The sequence below is a fragment of the Carettochelys insculpta genome, chromosome 2, assembly GCF_033958435.1.
Source record: "Carettochelys insculpta isolate YL-2023 chromosome 2, ASM3395843v1, whole genome shotgun sequence".
Lineage (NCBI taxonomy): Eukaryota > Metazoa > Chordata > Testudines > Carettochelyidae > Carettochelys > Carettochelys insculpta.
The window spans coordinates 1,740,196-1,765,021 of record NC_134138.1 but is presented as its reverse complement, the minus strand read 5'-3'; the positions used below and the strand labels follow the sequence as shown (position 1 = coordinate 1,765,021).

Here is a 24,826-nt window from a genome sequence, read left to right as displayed (position 1 = left end):
GGGTTGGACCTGAGGCCTCTCTGCTTTGAGTCAGTGTCTGGGGATCCCTCGCCTGCCTCTGCCCTGCACTGCACTGCAATCCAGCACCGAGAAGGCAGAACTCTGCCCTTGGCACTCGCGGTAGGCTCACGTTCTCTGAGGCACCAGAGATTGGCTGCAGCTGGGGATGGAGTGACCCTGGTGCACCGGTGCCAGGCATATGGAAGCACAGGGCCTCGTCCTTGGGGGAAAGGCAAACGTTGCGTTTGTATAAGGTACGGTATGAACAGCAGCTTGTAACTGCCCTCAGGCAGGCTCAAACCTGGGACCTCTGGCGTTTAGCGCAGGGGCCGCTGCAGCTGGCGCTCACCTTAGCATGGAGAGCTCGCTTATTCGCTCTCTGTGCTGTGGTCCAGGCACCACGACGTGGGGCAGTGAACCACACCTAGGTGTGTGGCTTACACACTCACTCACACACACACACACACACGTGTCCTGCAGAGGGTTTACAGCTGCCAGCATTCGTGGCTCAAGCCAGTCCCATTGGCCAAGCAGGACTGGCTGAGTGAGGAGGTAAGAGGACTTTACATACGTTAGTTACAGCAGGCCAGGGATGGTATTTGCTGATTCTTGAGTGCCTGAAAGTCCATTTCAGGTCACATAGTTTCAGTTACTGGAGCATTGTAGGTCCGGCCCGCCGGGGTCCACCTGCTGGGACATGCTCCCTTGGAGACAGGCACTGGCACCAAAAGACAGAAGAGCCAAGATGGACACTGCCAAGTCCACATCATCCTTTGTGTCCAGGGACTAAAATCCTTCTTCTTCCCATCTTATGTCTCTCAGGTGCCCCAGGACTTGTTGTTTTCGAAGATACAGACTGACTCAGTTCCCCCTCTGATACTTCTTCCCATTGTCCCTTGAGGGCCTGCCCCCACCTGACACAGGTGGGCTCTTGTGGGAAACTGCCATCCCAAGGGCCAGTCTCCAATTTCTGAGATGGACCCGTTCCTTTGGCTCAGTCCAGGTCACCTGACCAGCGGGCTGCATCCCATTGACAAGTGGTGATGGAGTCGGGGGAGTGCATGTGTGAGTCAGGCTGGATTTGTGTGATGGGCAAAGCAGCTCCCAGGGCCAAGGATGACCCCTGGGCTGCACCCTAGGCTGGCAGGTAACACCTCTGTCCTGAACACAGAGCAGGGAGGAGCCGAGCGGGGTTTGAATGGGGGCGGCAGTTGGAAGCTGAGGGGAGAGGGAGCTGGAAGGAGCCAGCCTGGCGAGGGGGGAAGCTACACCCCAGAGGGGCCCCCCTCGGGCTCCTCTCCCCAGGACGGGTTGGAATGACTGTCTCTGACTGCTGCACTGACTCTTCTGTGAGAAACGGCCTCTGTCACCTAATAAACTTCCTGTTCTTCCTGCTGAGTGAGAGTCACTCCTGCCTGCGGCTGGGGGGCAGTGCTTGGGGACCCCTGAACCCCATCACACAAGTCCCAAGCCTCTGGGAGGTGGATTAGACATCTGAGCACTGGGTGTCCACCCTACTGTTCAGCCCAGTGTCCTGGCGGGGGCTGAGTTCACACCTGTTGTGAAGCTCAGCGCTGAAACATTTTCTACTACAGCTACAGAGCTAAAGTCTATAACTTCACCTCCGTACGTGTCACAAACCTATAAGTAGCGCACACACAGTCGGGGCATCATCAGCTTTCATTCAACACCTCACACAGCGCCCCCTCCCCCCAGCACAAAATTTGTGGCCAATAGCCACACTGGGCATTAAAATTGCTTCCAGACCCAATATAAAAATCCAGCCACATGACAGAGGAGTCTGGGTTCTTTGGTCACAACTGGAGGCTCCTCTCAGGCTTGTCGTGCAGGGTGGACGCCCAGGCCCATAGCAAGAGCTCCGTCCTTACACGTGTGAGATCCGTTGCAGTCTGTGCGTTTTGCAATGCGCTGCAGCTGTCTCTGAGGTACTAGGAAGTGCCTGTTGAAGGAAGGGGTCCTGGCAGAGAGCGGCGAATCGTGGAGGTAAATACACGGTTGTGCAGGTGGTGTCGGAGGGAGGGATTTGGTTTCTTTGACCATGAGATTCTGTTTTGGGAACAGGGATTGCAAGGAAGTGACGGGATCCACCTAACGAAGAGAGGAAAGAGCATCTTTGTGGGCAGGCTAGCAAACCTAGCGAGGAGGGCTTTAAACTAGGTTCATCGGGGCGGAGGGTGGGCAGCACAAGCCCTGAGGTAAGTAGGGAAGGAGAAGGAAACAGCTGCTATAGGCCACCAGATCAGGGAGATGAGGATTTCTTCAGACAACAAAGAGAGGCCCTGAATCTCATGGGAGACGTTAACCATCCAGACATTTGTTGGGAGACCAACACAGCAGCACACAGACAACCCAGGACGTTTTTGGGGAACGTTGGGGATAACTTCCCGGTACAAGCGCCGAAGGACCTGAGCAGGGGCCGGGCACAGCTTGGCCTGCTGCTCACAAACAGGGTAGAACTAGTAGGAGCAACAGAAGTGGGTGGCAGCCTGGGCTGCAGCGACCATGAGATGGTGGATTTCAGGATCCTGACGGAAGGAAGAAAGGTGAGCACTAAAATGCAGACCCTTGATTTCAGAGGAGCAGACTTGGACTACCTGAGAGAACTGATGGGCAGGATCCCGTGGGAAGCTAATATGAAGGGGAAAGGAGTTCAGGAGAACTGGTAGCATTTTAAAGAGGTCTTACTGAAGGCACAGGAACAAACCATCCCATGTGCAGTAAGAAAAGCAAATGTGGTAGGCAACCAGGTTGGCTTACCAGGGAAATCCTTGGTGAGATTAAACTCAAGAAGGATTTGTACAAAAAGTGGAAACGTGGACAGCTGACTGAGCAGGAGCATAAACATACGGCTGGAGAGTTCCAGGCAGTAATCAGGAAAGCGAAAGCACCATTGGAACAGCAGCTGGCAAGGGACGTGAAGAGTAACAAGAAGGGTTTCTAAAGGCCTGTGAACAGTAAGAGGGTGATCAGGGAGAGTGTGGGGCCGTTACTGGATGAGGGAGGTCACCTGGTGACAGACGATGCGGGAGAGGCTGATGCACTCAATGCTTTTTTTGCCTCAGCCGTAATGGAGAAGGTGCAGCGAGTGGAGGTGGTGCCTCAGGGATGGGCCAGGGGCAGGTCCAGGGAGCAGGACAGAATCACAGAATCCCAGGGCGGGAAGGGACCTCAGGAGGTCGTCTAGTGCAGCCCCCTGCTTCAAGCAGGATCGACCCCCACTAAGTCATCCCAGCCAGGACCTTGTCCAGCCAGGACTTAAAAACCCCCAGGGACAGAGAATCCACCACCTCTCTAGGCAACGGATTCCAATGCTTCACCACCCTCCTGGGGAAGTAGTTTCTCCTAATATCTAACCTACACCTCCCCCTCTTCAGCTTTAGACCATTGCTCCTTGTTCTGCCATCTGACACCACTGAGAACAGTTTCTCACCCTCCTCTTTAGAGCTTCCCTTCAGGAAGCTGAAGGCTGCTATTAAATCACACCTCAGTCTTCTCTTCTGTAAACTAAACAAGCCCAAATCCCTCAGCCTGTCCTCATAGGTCTTGTGCTCCAGACCCTTAATCATTTTTGTTGCCCTTCACTGAACCTGCTCCAGCAAATCCACATCCTTTTTATACTGGGGGGCCCAAAACTGGACACAATATTCCAGATGTGGCCTCACCAGTGCCAAATAAAGAGAAGTAATTACTTCTCTAGATGGGCTCAAAATGCTCCTCCTAATGCACCCCAGGATGCCGTTAGCCTTCATGGCTATAAGGGCGCACTGTTTACTCATATCCAGCCTTTCATCTATCATAACCCCTAGGTCCCTTTCTGTCATACTGCTGCTGAGCCAGTCGGTCCCTGGCCTATAACAATGCTGGGGATTCTTCCATCCCAGATGCAGGACTCTACACTTCTCCTTATTGAACCGCATCAGATTTCTTTTGGCCCAGTCCTCCAATTTATCCAGGTCCCTCTGGATTCTCTCTCTACCCTCCAACAAATCTACCTCTCCCCCTAGTTTTGTGTCATCCACAAACTTGCTGAGGCTGCAGTCCAGTCCCTCATCCAGAATTTAAAAATTAGACTCTGTAATATCCCGAATTCTAGCTCCAGGCAAGCAGCAAGCTTGCTGGGATTCTAGGTCCAGGCGGCAGACGGATGACTCCGTCTGTTTTAGAAGGGAGTCCCCGACCACCACCACTTGTCTTTTGCTCTTAGGGGTGATGGTCATAGAACTCCCATCCCTAGGACTGGGCATCCCCTGCCTTCTAAACCATGGGGACTCTTTCAGATACCTCCCAGGGATTGTACCAGCCCCAATTATCTCTGCTGTATCATCTGTGGAGAGAGGCTGAAAGCGGTTACTTAACTCCACTGGAACTGGAGAGACCTGAACTGGTCTCCTCCTCCTGGAGGTAACATGCTCCCAGTTCTCCTCCTTGTTTCGGGCATCCTGCTGTTCCTGCAGTATCATCTGTTGCCTTCTATCCAGAAAGTCTTCGCCCTCTCTGATGGAGCTGAGGGTTGATATTTGTGCCTCAAGTCCTTTAACCTTCTCTTCTAAAATGGCTCCCAGCTTACACTTGGTACAGAGAAAATCCTCCTCTCTATCGTTCGGGAGAAAGACAAACATGGCACATGACTTACAGGTCACAACAACAGACCTCTCACCGGCCATGTCACTCTCCATTGTGCCCCTTTTCAGAGATCCCTTATTTGTTTCTAGTGCCGCCTTGAAGGGCACAAGAGAAACCCTGTATAAGGAAGGTGAAAACAGGTATGGGGCTCCTCCCGAAGGCGAACCCCCTGGTAGCTGCTCCTGTTCGCTGCTCACAGGGGTCGCTGAGGCTGCCTTCTTATAGAGCTGCTAGCTGGTTAGCCCCGGCTCAGAGCCTTTGCCTCCAATGTAATCAGCCCTTGAAGCCCCCCCCCCCGCCCCCGAAGGAAGCTCTCCCAATTCACACCTTGCACACTCGCCAAACTGCCAGACACACTTTCCAACTGCCCCTCTCTGCAGAGCAGATGCTCAGGCACACGGGCAGCTCTGCAAACTGCCCCTCGCTGCAGAGCAGATGCTCAGGCACACGGGCAGCAGAGTGTCCGAGCTGAGCTCTCCGCAGGGCCCAGCAGACCAGCACCAGCACCAGCACCAGCACCTCCTGTGACGTGCACGCTGGGCCTCCGCGGCCGCAACCTCAGGCTGCATTTGCAAGGGCCTGGCACTGCCGGCTGCTGCTGACCGAGACCCCCTGGCCCCCGGGACCGGAGCTGGGGGCGGGGCTAGTGGCAGGGCGGGGCCGGAGCGGAGAGGGGGCGGGGCCGGAGCTGGGGGCGGGGCGGGTGCGCGGCTAGTGGCATGACCGGACGGGAGCTGGGGGCGGGGCTAGTGGCATAAGAACATAAGAACATAAGAATGGCCATACTGGGTCAGACCAAAGGTCCATCCAGCCCAGCATCCCATCTGCCGACGGTGGCCAATGCCAGGTGCCCCAGAGAAGGAGAACAGAAGACAATGATCAAGTGATTTATCTCCTGCCATCCATCTCCTGCCCTTGTTATGAAGGCTGGGGGCACCATACTTTATCCCTGGCTAATAGCCATTTATGGACCTAACCTGCAAAAATTTATCAAGCTCTTTTTTAAACCCTAATAGAGTCCTGGCCTTCACAGCCTCCTCCGGCAAGGAGTTCCACAGGTTGACTGTGCGCTGTGTGAAGAAAAATTTCCTTTTATTAGTTTTGAACCTACTACCCATCAACTTCATTTGGTGTCCCCTAGTTCTTGTATTATGGGAAAAGGTAAATAATTTTTCTATATTCACTTTCTCCACACCATTCATGATTTTATATACCTCTATCATATCGCCCCTCAATCGCCTCTTTTCCAAACTGAAAAGTCCCAGTCTGTCTAGCCTCTCCCCATATGGGACCCGTTCCAAGCCCCTAATCATCTTAGTCGCCCTTTTCTGAACCTTTTCTAATGCCAATATATCTTTTTTGAGGTGAGGAGACCACATCTGCACGCACTACTCGAGATGTGGGCGTACCATAGTTTTATATAGGGGAAGTATGATATCTTTTGTCTTATTATCGATCCCTTTTTTAATAATTCCTAACATCCTATTTGCCTTACTAACTGCCGCTGCACACTGCGTGGATGTCTTCAGAGAACTATCCACTATAACTCCAAGATCCCTTTCCTGATCTGTCGTAGCTAAATTTGACCCCCATCATGTAGTACGTGTAATTTGGGTTATTTTTTCCAACGTGCATTACCTTACACTTACCCACATTAAATTTCATTTGCCATTTTGCTGCCCAATCACTCAGTTTGCTGAGATCTTTTTGTAGTTCTTCACAATCCCTTTTGCTTTTGACTGTCCTGAACAACTTGGTGTCATCTGCAAACTTTGCCACCTCACTGCTTACCTCATTTTCTAGATCATTGATGAACAAGTTGAACAGGATTGGTCCCAGGACTGACCCCTGGGGAACACCACTAGTTACCCCCCTCCATTGTGAAAATTTACCATTTATTCCCACCCTTTGTTTTCTGTCTTTTAACCAATTCCCGATCCATGAAAGGACCTTTCCTCCTATCCCATGACCACCTAATTTGCATAAAAGCCTTTGGTGTGGGACCGTGGCGGGGCGGGGCCGGACCGGAGCTGGGGGCGTGACCGGACGGGAGCTGGAGGCGGGGCTAGTGGCGGGGCGGGGCCGGACCGGAGCTGGGGGCGGGGCTAGTGGCGGGGCGGGACGGACCGGACCGGAGTTGCGCAGCCGCCGCCTCACGCCCATTTTCACTTTCGTTTCGGGCCCGGCGGGGCCCGGGGGTCGCTCAGCACTTGGGGCGGGTGAGCTGGGGGCTCTGCGCCCCCCGTGGGGCCGCGCTGGGGCTGCGGGGAGGTGCCCGGTGGACCCCCCCCCCCCCGCCGTGGGGCCGCGCTGGGGCTGCGGGGAGGTGCCCGGTGGACCCTCCCCCCCGCCGTGGGGCCACGCTGGGGCTGCGGGGAGGTGCCCGGTGGACCCCTCCCCCCGCCGTGGGGTCGCGCTGGGGCTGCGGGGAGGTGCCCGGTGGACCCTCCCCCCCGCCGTGGGGCCGCGCTGGGGCTGCGGGGAGGTGCCCGGTGGACCCCTCCCCCCGCCGTGGGGTCGCGCTGGGGCTGCGGGGAGGTGCCCGGTGGACCCCCCCCCCCGCCGTGGGGCCGCGCTGGGGCTGCGGGGAGGTGCCCAGTGGACCCCCCCCCCCGCCGTGGGGCCGCGCTGGGGCTGCGGGGAGGTGCCCGGTGGACCCTCCCCCCCGCCGTGGGGCCGCGCTGGGGCTGCGGGGAGGTGCCCGGTGGACCCCCCCCCCGCCGTGGGGCCACGCTGGGGCTGCGGGGAGGTGCCCAGTGGACCCCCCCCCCCGCCGTGGGGCCGCGCTGGGGCTGCGGGGAGGTGCCCGGTGGACCCCCCCCCCCCCGCCGTGGGGCCGCGCTGGGGCTGCGGGGAGGTGCCCGGTGGACCCCCCCCCCCCCCCCCGCCGTGGGGCCGCGCTGGGGCTGCGGGGAGGTGCCCGGTGGACCCCCCCCCCCCCCCCGCCGTGGGGCCGCGCTGGGGCTGCGGGGAGGTGCCCAGTGGACCCCCCACCCGCCGTGGGGCCGCGCTGGGGCTGCGGGGAGGTGCCCGGTGGACCCCCGCCGCCGTGGGGCCGTGCTGGGGCTGCGGGGAGGTGCCCGGTGGACCCCCGCCGCCGTGGGGCCACGCTGGGGCCGCGCTGGGGCTGCGGGGAGGTGCCCGGTGGACCCCCGCCGCCGTGGGGCCGTGCTGGGGCTGCGGGGAGGTGCCCGGTGGCCCCCCCCCCCCCGCCGGGAGGTTCTTCCCACCCTGGTCTCTGTTGGGGTGGAGGGTGCTTGCTGGGGTGCGCTGGCGTGGCCCTGCCCCAGCTGAGTGGGGGACCCCGGCGCCCTTGCAGGATGACGGAGGCGGTGCGGGCGCTGGAGGTGCTGGGGGTGCCCCCGGACGTGGAGGACGAGCTGCTGGTGCTGTACTTCGAGAACAGGCGCCGGTCGGGGGGTGGCCCGGTGCTGGACTGCAGGCGCCAGGGTGCCAGCGCCATCCTGACCTTCGAGAACCCCGAGGGTGAGTGTGGGGCACCTGGGCAAAGCCCGGACCCAGCTGGGAGTCTGGGGCTTCGTCTCTCTCTCCCCCTTCCCATCTCTTGAGCTGGGAGCAGCCCTGTGGCGGGCAGGGCAGGGCAGTGGGGGCAGCTCCCTGTCCTGGCCTGAGCTGGCAGAGCAGGGCTGTGGGGCTCTGGGCATGGAGCCTGCAGGGCAGCGCTGGTCTGTGGGGTGGGGCAGCCCTGGGTGGTGTGCAGAGCAGCCTGACTGGGCTCGGCATGGTGGCCTCCCAGTGTCCGTCTTCCCCCCCGCAGATGCGCAGAGGGTCCTCTCCAAGCCCAGCCACACCCTGCAGGACGCTGAGCTGACTGTTCGCCTGGCTGCCCAGCGGGATTCTGGGAAGGTGCTTCTCCGGGGCCTGAACCCCCAAACTGAGAGCAGCGTCTTGGAGCTCTTTGTGGAGTGTGTGCTGAACTGCGAGCACGGGAGTTACACCATCTACCGCAGCCCAGCTGGGGACCAGGCCCTGGTGCAGCTGCCAGAGGAGCTCGGTGACGCAGGTAGGGGGCCGGAGGGGAGGCTGGAGGAGCTTGCCTTGGGGCCCCGGAGTGTGCAGGGGACGGCAAGTGTGGGGCTGATGGGGTTTGGAGAGCCCAGAGGAACAGGTGCAGAGCAAGCAGGTGTGGAAGTTTGTCAGCAGCCGGAACTCGGGGCCGAGAAGGAGCCAGCAGTGATGCCAAACATTTCCCAGTGCCCACCAGAGAGCATCTGCTCCCACCTCCTTTCCTAGGCCCGCTCTACACCGATGCCCGAAATCGACCTCGCTGTGCTGCTCTGGGCTGGGGCATCGCCTGCTCTAGTGCCGCACGCCCAGCTCGGGCAACGAGCAGTGCGGTAGCTGTGCCAGACGAGAGCCCCAAAAGTGCCATCACGGCCCAGCCCCTGCTCCCCATGCTCCCGGGGCCAGCATGGGCCTTCGCAAAGGTGCCATGAGAGAGGCAGGGCCTTGGAGCCCAGTAAGCCCTGGCCGTGGCCGAAGTACAGCCAGAGCCTGGCAGATCAGTGCGGGCCGGGTGCTTGCTGTCAGAGAGTGACGTGCCAGTCTCCGAATGCATTGGGCTGTTTGGGTTCCGTGGGGACTAAGGGACAATCCTGGTGACAGACGGGGCTCAGCCTTTCGGAGGGCCTAGGTCCCACACGGTGTGGCTGGAGCTGTCAGGCAGCGAGAGGGGATGAATTGTCACAGGCCAGAACTGAGGAGGCAAAGCAGAGCTGGGATCCATCAGTCTCAGGCCAAGAGTGACCCTGGTGGTCCTCGAGTCAGGCCTCCAGCCCCACGGGAGTCAGGCCTGGGTCCGGGAGTGCCTGAGGCAAAGGTCAGAAGCCTTAAGGCTGAGATCATGTTAAAGTGTCGCAGCCCTGGGGCCGGCTCAGGAAGACAATCAAAGTGCAGTGCCGGGCGCAGAGCGTCGGGATGCTCTTTACACACCGTAGCCAAGGCCACGTCAGACCAGGGCAGAGCCACTGCAGCACTGGGAGCAGACGGGCTCCCTTCTCAGCCCTACTATGGATAACAATTCATTCCTCTAATATGAATATGGCATTAGGAATATATTACCGACCACCTAACTAGGACAGCGATAGTGATGCTGAAATGATGAGGGAGATTAGAGAGGCTATCAAAATAAAAAACACAGTAATAATAGGAGATTTCAATTATCCCCATATTGATTGGGTGCATGTCACCTCAGGACGGGATTCAGAGATTAAATTTCTTGATGCCTTAAATGACTGCTTCTTGGAGCAGCTAGTACAGGAACCCACAAGGGGAGAGTCGATTCTCGATCTAGTCTTGACTGGAACGCAGGATCTGGTCCAAGAGGTAACTGTTACTGGACCGCTTGGAAATAGTGACCACAATATAATAACTTTTAATATTCCTGTGTTGGGAAGAACACCGCAGCGGTCAAACACTCTGGCATTTAATTTCAAAAAGGGGAATTACACTAAAATGAGGAAGCTAGTTAAACAGAAACTAAAAGGTAGAGTAATTAAACTAAAATCCCTGGAAGCTGCATGGAAACTGTTTAAAGACACCATACTAGAGGCCCAACTTAAATGTATACCCCCAATAAAAAAACACAGTAAGAGACCTAACAAAGAACCACCATGGCTAAACAGCCATGTTAAAAAGGCAGTGAGAGAGAAAAGGGCAGCTTTTAAAAAGTGGAAGTCAAATCCTAGTGAGGAAAATAGAAAGGAACATAAACACTCCCAAATTAACTGTCATAATGTAGTAAGAAAAGCCAAAAAAGAGTTTGAGGAACAGCTAGCCAAAAATTCAAAAAACAATAGTAAAATGTTTTTTAAATACATTAGAAGCAGGAAGCCTGCTAAAAAAGCAGTGGGGCCCTTGGATGATAAAGATATAAAAGGAGCGATCAAGGAAGACAGTGCCATTGCGGAGCGATTAAATGATTTCTTTGCTTCAGTCTTCACGGCTGAAGATGTTACAGAGGTTCCTAAATCTGAGCCAGCCTTTTTAGGCAACAAATCTGAGGAACTCACTCAGATTGAAGTGACATTAGAGGAGGTTTTGGAATTAATTGATAAGCTGAATAGTAACAAGTCTCCAGGACCAGACGGCATTCACCCAAGGGTTCTGAAAGAACTCAAATGTGAAATTGCGGAGTTATTAACAGTGGTTTGTAACCTATCCTTTAAATCCACTTTGGTACCAAATGACTGGAAGACGGCCAATATAACACCAATATTTAAAAAAGGCTCTAGAGGAGATCCTGGCAATTATAGACCGATAAGTTTAACATCAGTACCAGGCAAATTAGTAGAAACACTAGTAAAGAGTAAAATTGCAAGGCACATAGAAGAGCATGAATTGTTGGGCAAAAGTCAGCATGGTTTCTGCAGAGGGAAGTCGTGTCTGTCTAATCTATTAGAATTCTTTGAAGGGGTTAATAAACATGCGGACAAGGGGCACCCAGTGGACATAATATACCTAGATTTCCAGAAAGCCTTTGACACGGTCCCACACCAAAGGCTTTTATGTAAATTAGGTGGTCATGGGATAGGAGGAAAGGTCCTTTCATGGATCGGGAATTGGTTAAAAGACAGAAAACAAAGGGTTGGAATAAATGGTAAATTTTCACAATGGAGGGGGGTAACTAGTGGTGTTCCCCAGGGCTCAGTCCTGGGACCGATCCTGTTCAACTTGTTCATCAATGATCTAGAAAATGAGGTAAGCAGTGAGGTGGCAAAGTTTGCAGATGACACCAAGTTGTTCAGGACAGTCAAAACCAAAAGGGATTGTGAAGAACTACAAAAAGATCTCAGCAAACTGAGTGATTGGGCAGCAAAATGGCAAATGAAATTTAATGTGGGTAAGTGTAAGGTAATGCATGTTGGAAAAAATAACCCAAATTACACGTACTGCATGATGGGGTCAAATTTAGCTACGACAGATCAGGAAAGGGATCTTGGAGTTATAGTGGATAGTTCTCTGAAGGCATCCACTCAGTGTGCAGCGGCAGTTAGTAAGGCAAATAGGATGTTAGGAATTATTAAAAAAGGGATCGATAATAAGACAAAAGATATCATACTTTCCCCTATATAAAACTATGGTACGCCCACATCTCGAGTACTGCGTGCAGATGTGGTCTCCTCACCTCAAAAAAGATATATTGGCATTAGAAAAGATTCAGAAAAGGGCGACTAAGATGATTAGGGGCTTGGAAAGGGTCCCATATGGGGAGAGGCTAGAGAGACTGGGACTTTTCAGTTTGGAAAAAAGGCGATTGAGGGGCGATATGATAGAGGTATATAAAATCATGAATGGTGTGGAGAAAGTGAATAGAGAAAAATTATTTACCTTTTCCCATAATACAAGAACTAGGGGACACCAAATGAAATTGATGGGTAGTAGGTTCAAAACTAATAAAAGGAAATTTTTCTTCACACAGCGCACAGTCAACCTGTGGAACTCCTTGCCCGAGGAGGCTGTGAAGGCCAGGACTCTATTAGGGTTTAAAAAAGAGCTTGATAAATTTTTGCAGGTTAGGTCCATAAATGGCTATTAGCCAGGGATAAAGTATGGTGCCCTAGCCTTCAGTACAAGGGCAGGAGATGGATGGCAGGAGATAAATCACTTGATCATTGTCTTCTGTTCTCCTTCTCTGGGGCACCTGGCATTGGCCACCGTCGGCAGATGGGATGCTGGGCTTGATGGACCTTTGGTCTGACCCAGTATGGCCATTCTTATGTTCTTATGTTCTTATGTACTACAGGAGCCGGGGAGGGGCTGGGGCTCTGGCTCGTTGTGATGGGGTTCAGGGGTCCCCCTGCACTGCACCCCATCTGCTGGCAGGAGTGACTCTCACTCAGCAGGTACAACAGGAGGTTTATCAGGCAACAGATGCCCAGTTTCTCACAGAAGTGTCAGTGCAGCAGCCAGAGACAGTCCTTCCAACCCGTCCTGGGGAGAGGACCCCGAGGGGTGCCCCTCTGGGGTGTAGCTTCCCCCTCCTCAGGCTGGCTGCCTTCCAGCTCCCTCTCCCCCTAGCCTCTAACTGCCGCCCCCCCAATTCAAAACCAGCTCGGCTCCTCCCTCCTCTTTGTTCAGGGCTGAGGTGTTACCTGCCAGTTGTAGCCCCAGGGTCATCCTCAGCCGCCGAGAGCTGCTCTGCCTGTCTCTCACATCCAGCCTGACTCTCACATGCACTCCCCCCTCCATCACACTCGTGCCCTCCTGTGCAGCGCTGGGGCTGCCGCAGCCGAGACAGGACCCGGTCTAGCGGGGCCCGTTCCCTTGGCCCCATCTGGGCGAATGGCGCAGCCGCTTTCCCAGCGCTGCTGGCTGCTGCCGGCACCCAGCGAGGGCTGGGAAGAGGGCTGGCTGTTGTGCTTTCCAGCAGCCCTGGCTGCTCTGGGGCCTGGGGAAGGCCAGGAGGGGCACCTGCTGCAGGTCCTGGCCCTGCTGGTGCCCCCAGCTGAGGAGCGGTGGACAGGTTCTGCTCCCAGGCTGGCAGCACCTCCAGGCTGCACTCATGGCCAGGCGCAGGCATTGCTGTGCTCAGCAGGTGAGGGGAGTGACCTGCAGCCTGGCCAGCCTGCTCCCCACAGCCCCTGCAAGCTTGGCTGGAGCAGAGGGCTGACGGCTCTTTCGTCCTGGCAGCGTTTCTGAGCCTGGAGGAGCGGGTGCACCGGCGCCTGCTGGACGGGGCTCCCCTGGCGGTGGAGTGGGTGCAGCAGACAGACGGCGTGCTGGTGCGGAGCCGCGGGGCTGGGCTCCGCAGGGACCTGTTGGAGCTGTACTTCGAGAACAAGCGGAGCGGCGGGGGCAGCGTGCAGGCCGTGAGGATGCTGGCAGGGGGCACAGCAGCCGTCATCTCCTTCCAGGACCGGGCTGGTGCGTGGGGTGGGGCAGGGCAGGATCTTCGGGGCAGGGCAGCCCTAGACTGGGGTGCTCGGTGGGGCTCCAGTGTGGCTGGGCACCGCTGTGGTGCCCACAGCTTGGCACTGCGCAAGGCACAGCTCCTGCAGACAGGTGGGTGAGCAACATGAGACTACAGCCCCAGCAGTCCAGAGCCTCCCTGCGGGACAGGAGTCGCTGGGGCAGTGGGCGGCCTGGGCATGGTTTCATCCCTGGGGCTGGGTGGTGCTAACCCAGGCGCCTGCCTCCCTGCCCCACAGCTGTGCCGCGGGTGCTTGAGAAGCCCCACAGGCTGCAGGACAGCGACCTGGATGTCTCCCCCTACTACGAGTTCCTGGAGCCTCCCAGCCAGCAGGAGGGAGCTGAGGCGGCGGCAGTGGCTGGGGAGAGCCCAGCAATCTGCGTGAGCGTCGAGGATGCGGCGAAGAGGCAGCTGCTGGAGTCCAGCGGGGCGCTCCAGGAGCTGCAGGCCGCGTTCCCAGGGCTGAGGCTGTGGCTGGAGGAAAGCAGGGCCTGGATCTCGGGCGGGGGCCGCAGCGCAGCGGCAGCAGCTGCAGAAGCGGCTGCTGGACACCCTGCAGGGGATGGCCCAGGAGCTCCTGCCGCTCCCCGCCCAGTCCTTGGGCTTCCTGCAGCGCGAGGATGTGCAGGAGGAGGTGGAGCAGCTGCTGGCCAGCCAGGGCGTGCCAGCCTGCTTCGCGCCCAGCGGGAGCGCGCTGAGCGTGACAGCGCTGAGCGCCGCAGCTGCCCGCCAGGCGGCCTCCTCGCTGAGCACTGCCCTCAGCCCCTTCTGCCTGGCCGTGTCGGCCCAGCACCTGCACGCCTTGGGCTCGCCGCGCTGGGAGCAGCTGCGGGCCTCGCTGCGCTGCTGCACCGTGAGCCTGGCCCCTGGCGGCGAGTACCTGCAGGGCCTGACGCTGCGCGGCCGGGAGCAGGGGAGCCGGGAGCGGCTGCAGGCCTTCCTGCAGGACACGGCCCTGGACGAGAGCCTGGTGGCCATGGAGCCGGGCGTGCTGCGCTACCTGCAGCTGCACTACCAGGACCTGCTGGCTGGCATCGCCGAAGCCACCCTGCTGCCGCTGGAGGGCACCGATGTCACCGGCTTTAGGGTGAGTGCTGCCGCCCCGGGGGGCAGGGCTGAATCACCCCCTCAGCCTGCCTGAGTCTCCCCCTCCAGTCTGCCTCCCCTGGGGGCTGGTCCTTGACTCCTGCCTGGCCAGAGCCATTGGCGAGGTGTGCCCCATGGGCCTACAGCTCCCAGCAGGCACTGCACACAGGTCACATGGGTTGCGACAGAGCACTGCACTCTGGGAGCCGTAGTCTGCACTGCGCTGCCTGGAGGACACGGCCGGCTTCTTGCACAGTGGCCCTGGTGCACCTCCAGGAGGGGGAGCTGGTGGGGTGTCGCCCCTGCCCCCAGGATCTAGTGCCATCTGTTGTCCTCCATTGCCCCAGTGGAGCGGCTGGGGTGGCGCCCGCCGGGCCCCTCCCTCCACCTTGCAGTTGCTGTTGTCTCTTTGCCCCACGCCCACGCACGGGTGCCAACTCCTGGGCCTCGTGCCATCTTCTCTCCTGCAGCTGAGCGGGGAGGCGGGTGCCTGCCGGGCAGCAGCTGAGTTCCTGCACAGCCTGCTGGGCACCGTCGGCTCCCAGCCGCTGACCTTGCAGCTTCCCGGTGTCGCCCGCTTCCTGCTGGACGAGGGCGGCCGGCACATCCTGCAGGAGCTGGAGAGCCGCTTCCAGTGTGTGATTGGGCTGGAGCGGGTGCACTGGAGACCCCCGTGTGTGCAGGTGGGCTGGGGCCTGGGATGGCAGAGTGAGCACAGCCAGCTGGGGGTGGGGCCGGGGGTGCATGTGGGGGGGGTGCGGTGTCTCTGGGCAGTCTGCAGGCGGGGGGCAGCCGGCTGGGGTGCATGTGGGGGGGTGAGGTGTTTCTGGGCAGTCTGCAGGTGGGGGGCAGCCGGCTTGGGGGGTGTACGGCGGGGGGGGTGTCTCTGGGCAGTCTGCAGGCGGGGGGCAGCTGGCTTGGTGGGGGGGGTGTCTCTGGGCAGTCTGCAGGTGGGGGGCAGCCAGCTTGGGGGGTGTACAGCGGGGGGGGGTGTCTCTGGGCAGTCTGCAGGCAGGGGGCAGCCGGCTTGGGGGGGGGTGTCTCTGGGCAGTCTGCAGGCGGGGGGCAGCCGGCTTGGGGGGGGTGGGGTGTCGTCTCTGGGCAGTCTGCAGGCGGGGGGCAGCCGGCTTGGGGGGGGTGGGGTGTCGTCTCTGGGCAGTCTGCAGGCGGGGGGCAGCCGGCTTGGGGCGGGGGGGTGTCGTCTCTGGGCAGTCTGCAGGCGGGGGGCAGCCGGCTTGGGGGGGGTGGGGTGTCGTCTCTGGGCAGTCTGCAGGCGGGGGGCAGCCGGCTGGGGCGGGGGGGGGTGTCGTCTCTGGGCAGTCTGCAGGCGGGGGGCAGCCGGCTTGGGGGGGGTGGGGTGTCGTCTCTGGGCAGTCTGCAGGCGGGGGGCAGCCGGCTTGGGGGGGGTGGGGTGTCGTCTCTGGGCAGTCTGCAGGCGGGGGGCAGCCGGCTTGGGGGGGGTGGGGTGTCGTCTCTGGGCAGTCTGCAGGCGGGGGGCAGCCGGCTTGGGGGGGGGGGGTGTCGACTCTGGGCAGTCTGCAGGCGGGGGGCAGCCGGCTGGGGCGGGGGGGGTGTCGTCTCTGGGCAGTCTGCAGGCGGGGGGCAGCCGGCTGGGGGGGGGTTGTCTCCTCTGGGCAGTCTGCAGGCGGGGGGCAGCCGGCTTGTGGGGGGGGGGTTGTCTCTGGGCAGTCTGCAGGCGGGGGGCAGCCGGCTGGGGGGGTGTACGGCGGGGGGGGGTGTCTCTGGGCAGTCTGCAGGCCGTCGGGGCAGGCAGGTGGAGAGCTGTGAGCGGGGGCCTTGCTGGGCAGCGGCTGGGTGCTGGCAGCAGCGTCCAGGCAGGGAGCTGAGTCCCGGCTCTGCTGAGGGCTCACCCGTCTCTCTCCACAGGAACTGGAGGTACCTGAGGAGCCCCTTTCTCTGAGCTGCCGCCGAGACCCCTCACCCGACGTCCAGCTCCCCACGCGGCCAGAGCCGCCCGACGGTGCCAGTGATGGCTGGTGCTCCTCCAACCTAGGTAGGGCTGCAGTGGGACTCAGCCCCTGGCCCATGCCCTGCTGGCGCTTCTAGGGCGAAGAGAGCTCTGTCCAGGGGCTGGCTCCTGCACCCCCAGACACCTGACAGGGGCAGTGCTCTTACCCTGCCCTGCTCTGGCAGCTTGTGGGCACCTCTGTGTCCAGGCAGCCTGGGCCCTGCTGATGCTGGTGGCAGAGGCGCCAGTTGGCTGAGTGCAGCAGGACCTGCCCTGGGGTTACAGGCTGTGCCATGGGAGCTCCCCTGGCAACCCTTCTGCTGCTCAGCTGTGCAGTGTGGTCTGGGCACAGGCTAGGCCCTGTCTCCCCTCCCAGTCCCTGCGCCGGGGCTGCCCTGAGCTGACCTGCTGTCTCTTGCAGAGGAGATCAAATGCCTGCTGGCCACGCTGGAGCCCGGAGATGTGACCGGGGCTCCGCAGCTGGCCGACCTGGCCTCGGGCTTGGCCCCGAGCAGCCCCGAGGAGGAGGAGGAGGACGACCTGTACACGGAGTGGGAGCCTGGCGCTGCCGAGGCGCTGCCTGTGGGCTGTGCTGGGGAGCGGCGGTGCCTGGCTGACGGCGAGGAGGATGGGTCGCACAGTGTCACCCAGAGTGCCGGGGACGCCCCGCAGTCGGAGTGCAGGGTGGAGGAGGAGGCCCAGCTGCTGCTGGCCATCCAGCGGTCCATGGACAGCCAGCGGTGGGAGGAGGAGGAGGAGCTGCAGCGTGCCACGGAGCTCTCCCTGCACTCCTACGAGCAGGAGCAGCACCCGCGCCCGGCCGTGCCCGACCACGGCCTGCAGGCCGCCATGGAGCAATCCCTGGAGGAGGCGCTGTGCGTGGCCGGCTCCGCCCAGCTTACCGTCTACGCGGCCTATGAGCAGGACGTCAGCGCGCTGCCGGGGCAGCTGGAGCAGGCGCTGCAGGCGCAGCAGAGCCAGGAGAGGGTGGAGAACGAGGGTCTGCGGGCCCTGCCCTGGCACTGCCGCGGGTACCTGGCCCAGCTGCAGCGCCAGCACGCCGTGCGCATCACGCTGCAGGGCGCCACGGCCACCGTGCACGGCTTCGCTGCGTACGCCGCCCGCGCCGCCCACGACCTCTCCCTCTTCCTCAAGCGGCTGCAGCAGCCGGCCCCGCGGTGGGTGCGCTGGGACCCGCCCGGCACCGCTGCCCCCTACTCCAGGGAGGCCAGCGCCCTGCTGGAGCAGGCCTGGCGCCAGCAGCACAGGCGCCTGGACGTGCTCTTCGATGGCAGACCCTTCACCATTGACCTGGAGCGCATGGAGGAGTACGACATCGGCAGTGCCCGCACCCTGCCTATCGCCCGCTCGGAGCCCCCGGCCCACGGCCCTGGCTTCTCGGCAGGTGCGTGCCCCAGCCCCGCTGCTGCACAGCCTCTGGCCCCCGAGCAGGGCGTGGGGCCGTGTGCCGCAGGTGGGCAGCCCAGCTGGGGGTCCCGGGGGGGTTCAGTCTGACCTGTGTGCTGCAGCCCAGAGCCAGCGCAGAGTCCCAGCCCGCAGGAGGCCTGGCTGGTGCGTGCTGGGGCCATGAGTACTGAGGGGCGTCGGTGCCCACACCCCTCACTGAGAGAGGAGGGACGAGGTGAGTGTCCCCCGGGGGGAGGCGGCTCCTCCCCTGCCCTGCCCTGCCCGGTCCCACTGGTCTGAGCTGGGAAGGCTCCTGGCTGACCCCCAAGTGGCTACAACCGAGCCAGGCCAAGCCCAGCCAGAGGCCCTGCTTCCCCCCGGCTGGACTCAGGAGACAGGTGTGAGCTGACCCTGCCAGCGCACCAGCCCCGTTCCCACCCCGCCTGCCCTGCTTGCCCCACCCTTCCGGGGAGGCAGATCTGGACCCCCTCAGGCCTGGCTCCTGCCCCCTTTGGCCCAGTGCCTTCGCCCTCCTCAGCTTCCCCGGCGCCCTGCTCTCTGCTGCTCCAGAGCTCCCGCCGGAGAGCAGCCCTGGGCTGGGCCCAGAGCTCAGCAGTGCCTCGCTGGCACCGCGTTCGCTTCTGTGCCCTGGGGTCCACCAGCCGCCTGCGTCGTCCGCCCGGGCACGGGGGCATTGCGCTTGGGGGCCATCCCTCGGCCGACGTCCCGCCAGCGCTGCAAGGAGCCTGCACACTCCTCGAGGTCGCCCCAGCGCCTCCGGCAGCACCAGGCACCAGCTACGCCATCCCTGACAGCTGGGGGTCCCTCAGACTCGGCGGGGACCCCAGTGTGACGCTAGGGGGCGCTGTGCTGCAGAGTGATGGGGGGTCCCTAGGAGTGGGTGGTGACCCCAGTGAGACGCTAGCGGGCGCACTGTGCTGCAGGGTGCTGGGGGGTCCCTAGGAGTGGGTGGGGACCCCAGTGTGACACTAGGGGGCGCTGTGCTGCAGGGCGATGGGGGGGGGGTCCCTAGGAGTGGGTGGTGACCCCAGTGTGACACTAGGGGGTGCTGTGCTGCAGGGCGATGGGGGGTCCCTAGGAGTGGGTGGGGACCCCAGTGTGACACTAGGGGTGCTGTGCTGCAGGGCGATGGGGGGTCTCTAGGAGTGGGTGGGAACCCCAGTGTGACACTAGGGGCGCTGTGCTGCAGGGCGATGGGGGGTCTCTAGGAGTGGGTGGGGACCCCAGTGTGACACTAGGGGGCGCTGTGATGGGGGATCCCTAGGAGTGGGTGGGGACCCTAGTGTGACGCTAGGGGGCGCTGTGCTGCAGGGCGATGGGGGGGGTCCCTAGGAGTGGGTGGTGACCCCAGTGTGACGCTAGGGGGTGCTGTGCTGCAGGGCGATGGGGGGTCCCTAGGAGTGGGTGGGGACCCCAGTGTGACACTAGGGGGCGCTGTGATGGGGGGTCTCTAGGAGTGGGTGGGGACCCCAGTGTGACACTAGGGGGCGCTGTGATGGGGGGTCCCTAGGAGTGGGTGGGGACCCTAGTGTGACGCTAGGGGGCGCTGTGCTGCAGGGCGATGGGGGGGGTCCCTAGGAGTGGGTGGTGACCCCAGTGTGACGCTAGGGGGTGCTGTGCTGCAGGGCGATGGGGGGTCCCTAGGAGTGGGTGGGGACCCCAGTGTGACGCTAGGGGGTGCTGTGATGGGGGGTCTCTAGGAGTGGGTGGGGACCCCAGTGTGACACTAGGGGGCGCTGTGATGGGGGGTCCCTAGGAGTGGGTGGGGACCCCAGTGTGACGCTAGGGGGTGCTGTGCTGCAGGGCGATGGGGGGTCCCTAGGAGTGGGTGGGGACCCCAGTGTGACACTAGGGGGCGCTGTGATGGGGGGTCTCTAGGAGTGGGTGGGGACCCCAGTGTGACGCTAGGGGGCGCTGTGCTGCAGTGCGATGGGGGGTCCCTAGGAGTGGGTGGGGACCCCAGTGTGACACTAGGGGGCGCTGTGATGGGGGGTCTCTAGGAGTGGGTGGGGACCCCAGTGTGACACTAGGGGGCGCTGTGCTGCAGGGCGATGGGGGGTCCCTAGGAGTGGGTGGGGACCCCAGTGTGACACTAGGGGGCGCTGAGATGGGGGGTCCCTAGGAGTGGGTGGGGACCCCAGTGTGACACTAGGAGAGCCGTGCTGCAGGGCGATGGGGGGTCCCTAGGAGTGGGTGGGGACCCCAGTGTGACACTAGGGGCGCTGTGCTGCAGGGCGATGGGGGGTCCCTAGGAGTGGGTGGGGACCCCAGTGTGACACTAGGGGCGCTGTGCTGCAGGGCGATGGGGGGTCCCTAGGAGTGGGTGGGGACCCCAGTGTGACGCTAGGGGGTGCTGTGCTGCAGGGCGATGGGGGGTCCCTAGGAGTGGGTGGGGACCCCAGTGTGACACTAGGGGGCGCTGTGATGGGGGGTCTCTAGGAGTGGGTGGGGACCCCAGTGTGACGCTAGGGGGCGCTGTGCTGCAGGGCGATGGGGGGTCCCTAGGAGTGGGTGGGGACCCCAGTGTGACACTAGGGGGCGCTGTGATGGGGGGTCCCTAGGAGTGGGTGGGGACCCCAGTGTGACGCTAGGGGGTGCTGTGATGGGGGGTCCCTAGGAGTGGGTGGGGACCCCAGTGTGACGCTAGGGGGCGCTGTGCTGCAGGGCGATGGGGGGTCCCTAGGAGTGGGTGGGGACCCCAGTGTGACACTAGGAGAGCCGTGCTGCAGACCCGCGGGGTGCGGGGGGGGCGTTGGTAGCCACGTGTCGATGTCACCCTGCCCCGCTCCCCGTTCTGTTCACGAGAATCCCGCAGGCTCCTGCTCAGGGCAGGTGGCCCCGTCTGTGTTCGTGGGAGGTGGCGGTGTGGGCACGTGCTCTGAGCTGTGTCCTGCAGACGGTTTGCAGCTTCCAGCCTCCATGGCTCAGGCAGCCGCGTTGGCCGGGCAGGCCTGGCTGAGCGAGGAGTCGGGGTTCTCTGGTTGCGATTGGAGGCCCCTCTCAGGCCCAGCGTGCTGGACGGGCCCCGAATGCAGCAGCAGGAGCCTGTTGCGGTCAGTGGGGTTTGCAGTGCCCTGCTGCCATCCCTGAGGCGCTAATCTTGGGGCAGTTGCACAGTTACCTGGTTTGTGGTCTGGTCCTTGGGGGGCACCTGCCTGTCTGCAGGCCTGGGCCGGGCTGGGCTGTTCTGCTAATTCCCTGAGCCTCGGGCGCCAGGGGGTGTCCTCTGACTGCCGGGCGCCCGTGATGCTGTCGCAGTCTCCACTCACCCCACTCTGGGCACAGCTTAGCCTGTGTCTGTGCTGCACCTTTTCTCAGCCCCTGCCGCTGCGGTGTGCCAGGGTGGGGAACCGGCCTGCGCAGCAGCTGGCAGGAGCTGCCTGTCGCTCCCGTGGGTCCCTTCTCGACTGGGAAGCGGGGCCCGGTGGAAGCCGTTTGCAGAGCGGGGGGTGGGGTTGTGAGGACAAAGCCCCCCGGCTGCGACTGTTCGGCCAGGGCAGTGTCACGGCACCACAGGGCGGGTTTCAGAGAAAGGCCCTTTGCTCAGAGGGCTGCCGGAGTGGAGAAGCGCTTGCGCTGTACAGCTGTGGGTTTGCCAGGGTGCTCCAGGTGCGGTTTGCTACATTAACGAGGTGCTGAAATATTGCGCCTTGGCCGGTCGGGAGGAACGGGGGACGTAGAAGCACACGGAACTCACAAGCAGATCATCCCACACCCTCCTTACAGCCTTGCCAACGCCACAAGGCTGCCTCTGGCTCCCCTCTCCCCAGGCGTGGCAGAGACGGAGCTCGAGGTGGACTTGGACGAGGAGGTGAAGCTGCTGCCGCTGGCCGAGGGCTCGGAGGAGTTCCGTGACGCCGTCCGCCTGTTCTACGACACGCTGGAGGACTTCCACAACAAGATTCGCATTGTGAAGGTCTGTAGGGGTGTGCAGGCAGCTGCTGCCCTGCCCAGCCCTGGGGTGTGAGCTCTGCCTGGGGCTGGCTGGTGCGTTCCTTTGCCCGTGTCCCAGAGCGCAGCAGCAGGAGACACAGGGGGCTGCTCATCCCCGATGCTGGTGGGAGGCCACTGCAGCCTGGCCCCACTGGGCCCCAGGTAGGCACCTGGCACGGGGTTCCCCTGTCTGGCAAAGGCCCCAGGCAGGTCGGTTCTAGACCCAGAGGGACACTCAACCCTGCACACGCTCTGGGACTCCATGCCCCTTGGTGCTGGGGGGCCAGGATCACAGCCTCATGCCAGCAGCGTGGGCTGTGCCTGGGACCCTGGCCTAGTGCCGCCGATGCTGGTGAGGCAGTAGGGTGCCCCTGTGCTCCCTGGCTGCTCTGAGCTGCCAGAAGGGGTGTTCCCTGCTCTGGGAGCCTAGCCAGGGTGTGAACTGCCCCCGCCGCCTCTGGAGCCCCAGCCATACTGGGGCCAGTCTGACACCGTCCCCTCAGTGCCCGCTGAGCAACCGGTGCCCCTGCGGCAGGTGGAGAAGCTGCTGCACCCGCTGCTCTACAAGCAGTACCACCTGAAGAAGCTGTGCATGGAGAAGGCGTGTGGCCACCAGGTTGTGGAGCGGCTCCTCTTCCACGGCACCACGGAGGAAGCCAGCCGGGAGATCTGCCAGCACGGCTTCAACCGCAGCTTCTGCGGCAAGAACGGTGAGTGGGGGTGGTCGCAGAGAGGCTGCCGTGTGAGCCTGGGTCTTCCCAAACCAAAAGAGCAGCCCTGTAGCACTAGAAAACCACCAGTGTGATGGACAGCTGGTGAGCGTTCGGGGCAGAGCCACGTCAGAGCTGAGTGTTCTGCTAGATGGACCCTGAGACGCAGAGAATTCAACAAAGAGAAAAAAATGAAATGAAAGTTAACAACTCCAGTACCTAGGACAGAACCCACCGTGCTCTACGCCCCAGGCCCTGCTCGTCCCCCAGAAGCAGGACCAGAGCCCAGGAGTCCTGGCTCCCCCTGCCCCTCCCAGAGCTGGGACCAGAGCCCAGGAGTCCTGGCTCCCCCTGCCCCTCCCAGAGCTGGGACCAGAGCCCAGGAGTCCTGGCTCCCCCTGCCCCTCCCAGAGCTGGGACTAGAGCCCAGGAGTCCTGGCTCCCCCTGCCCCTCCCAGAGCTGGGACTAGAGCCCAGGAGTCCTGGCTCCCCAGTGCCTCCCAGAGCTGGGACCAGAGCCCAGGAGTCCTGGACCCCCAGTGCCTCCCAGAGCTGGGACCAGAGCCCAGGAGCCCTGGCTCCCCCTGCCCCTCCCAGAGCTGGGACTAGAGCCCAGGAGCCCTGGTTCCCTGGCATGGGGGTCGCCTGCCCCCCACGCAGGCTGAGCTCTGGGTGCCGCTGTCCTCATTCTGCTCCCTGCTCTGCAGCCACGCTCTACGGGCACGGGGTCTACTTTGCGGTGAAGGCCGTGGTGTCGGTGCAGGAGCAGTACTCCCCACGCAACCCCGACGGCAACAAGTACGTCTTCATGGCCAGGGCCCTGACGGGGGACTACACGGCCGGCAGCCAGGACATGCGGGCGCCGCCCCTGAAGGAGGCGGCAGAGGCACCGCTGCGGTACGACAGCGTGGTCGACAACCCCCACAAGCCGGCCATCTTCGTCATCTTCAACGACACTCAGGCGTATCCCCAGTACCTCATCACCTGCCAGCTGTCCAAGCGCCCAGCGCCGCGCTGAGCCCTCGCCAGCCGCGGCCCGGTCACAGGACAGCCGGACCCCACCCCACAGCACCTCTGCCTGTTGCCCACGTCTGATGCCACAGCCTGGGGGGGCAGGTTCCTCATCTTCACAAGCCTTGGAGAGCACTGGAAAGCGGACCCCGAATAAAGAGGAGCAGCCGAAGGGCCTCTCTGTGTCCCTGGGCTGCTCTCGGTCCTTGTAAGGCTGGCTCCCACATTGGCTCTACCTCTGCTGCGCGGGTCGCTGAGCCCAGACTGGGGTGGGGGGGTTCCCCAGCCCCTTTGCTGACCCACTGTGATGGGGTTCAGAGGTCCCCAAGCGCTGCCCCCGGCCGCAGGCAGGAGTGACTCTCACTCAGCAGGTGGAACAGGAGGTTTATGAGGCGACAGAGCCCAGCTCAGCACAGAGGGGTCAGTGCAGCCGTCAGAGCCAGTCATTCCAACCCGTCCTGGGGAGAGGAGCCCGAGGGGGGCCCATCTGGGGTGTAACCTCCCCCCCCGCCAGGCTGGCTCCTTCCAGCTCCCTCTCCCCTCAGCTTCTAACTGCCACCTCCCATTCAAACCCCTGCTCGGCTCCTCCCTGCTCTGGGCTCAGGGCTGAGGTGTTACCTGCCAGCCCAGGTTACAGCCCCAGGGTCATCCCCAGCCGCTGGGAGCTGCTCTGCCTGTCTCACACATCCAGCCTGAGTCTCACACATGCCCCCCCCACTCCATCACACCCACCCCGGGAAGGGCTGTGCCCTTGCCATTGACCCAGTGGGGAGAGGCGCTCGGCCTTGCTCTGGCAGCAGGGGAGGGAGGGGAGACCAGTGTGGGGCTGCCATGGAGCCCAGAGCCCTGCTCCTTTCTGGCCTGGCTCTGTGCTGCCACAGGGCTGCAACCCGGAGGAGGGAGGCGCCTGCCACTGGGGGGCTAGTTCCAGGCCCTTGCGTGACATGAGCCTGGATGGTGACTCCAGCCACCTTTGCAGAGCAGCAGGTGCTGCCAGTGAGGTTCTCCCCACGTCCCTGATCCACAGTCGTTAACTTTCTCTCAGCTGCCGTCCCCAGGGCTGCCTCGCGCCCCTCGGTCCAGAGCGTAACAGCCCCTCTGGGGCAGCCCAGC

At 61.8% G+C, this 24,826-nt stretch overlaps 1 protein-coding gene across 1 annotated transcript; it reads left to right on the top strand.

The window, feature by feature from the left end:
* The first annotated feature begins 6,776 nt into the window (after positions 1–6,776).
* Positions 6,777–23,925, top strand: PARP10 (poly(ADP-ribose) polymerase family member 10). Its single transcript, XM_074986422.1, is given in 12 exon segments — positions 6,777–6,863; positions 7,964–8,130; positions 8,423–8,668; positions 13,297–13,530; positions 13,815–14,086; positions 14,088–14,663; positions 15,133–15,345; positions 16,550–16,676; positions 17,053–18,036; positions 21,830–21,975; positions 22,528–22,702; positions 23,410–23,925. Coding segments are annotated over 11 exon segments (3,450 nt in total). The 5' UTR covers positions 6,777–6,863; position 7,964; the 3' UTR covers positions 23,721–23,925.
* The last annotated feature ends 901 nt before the right edge of the window (positions 23,926–24,826 follow it).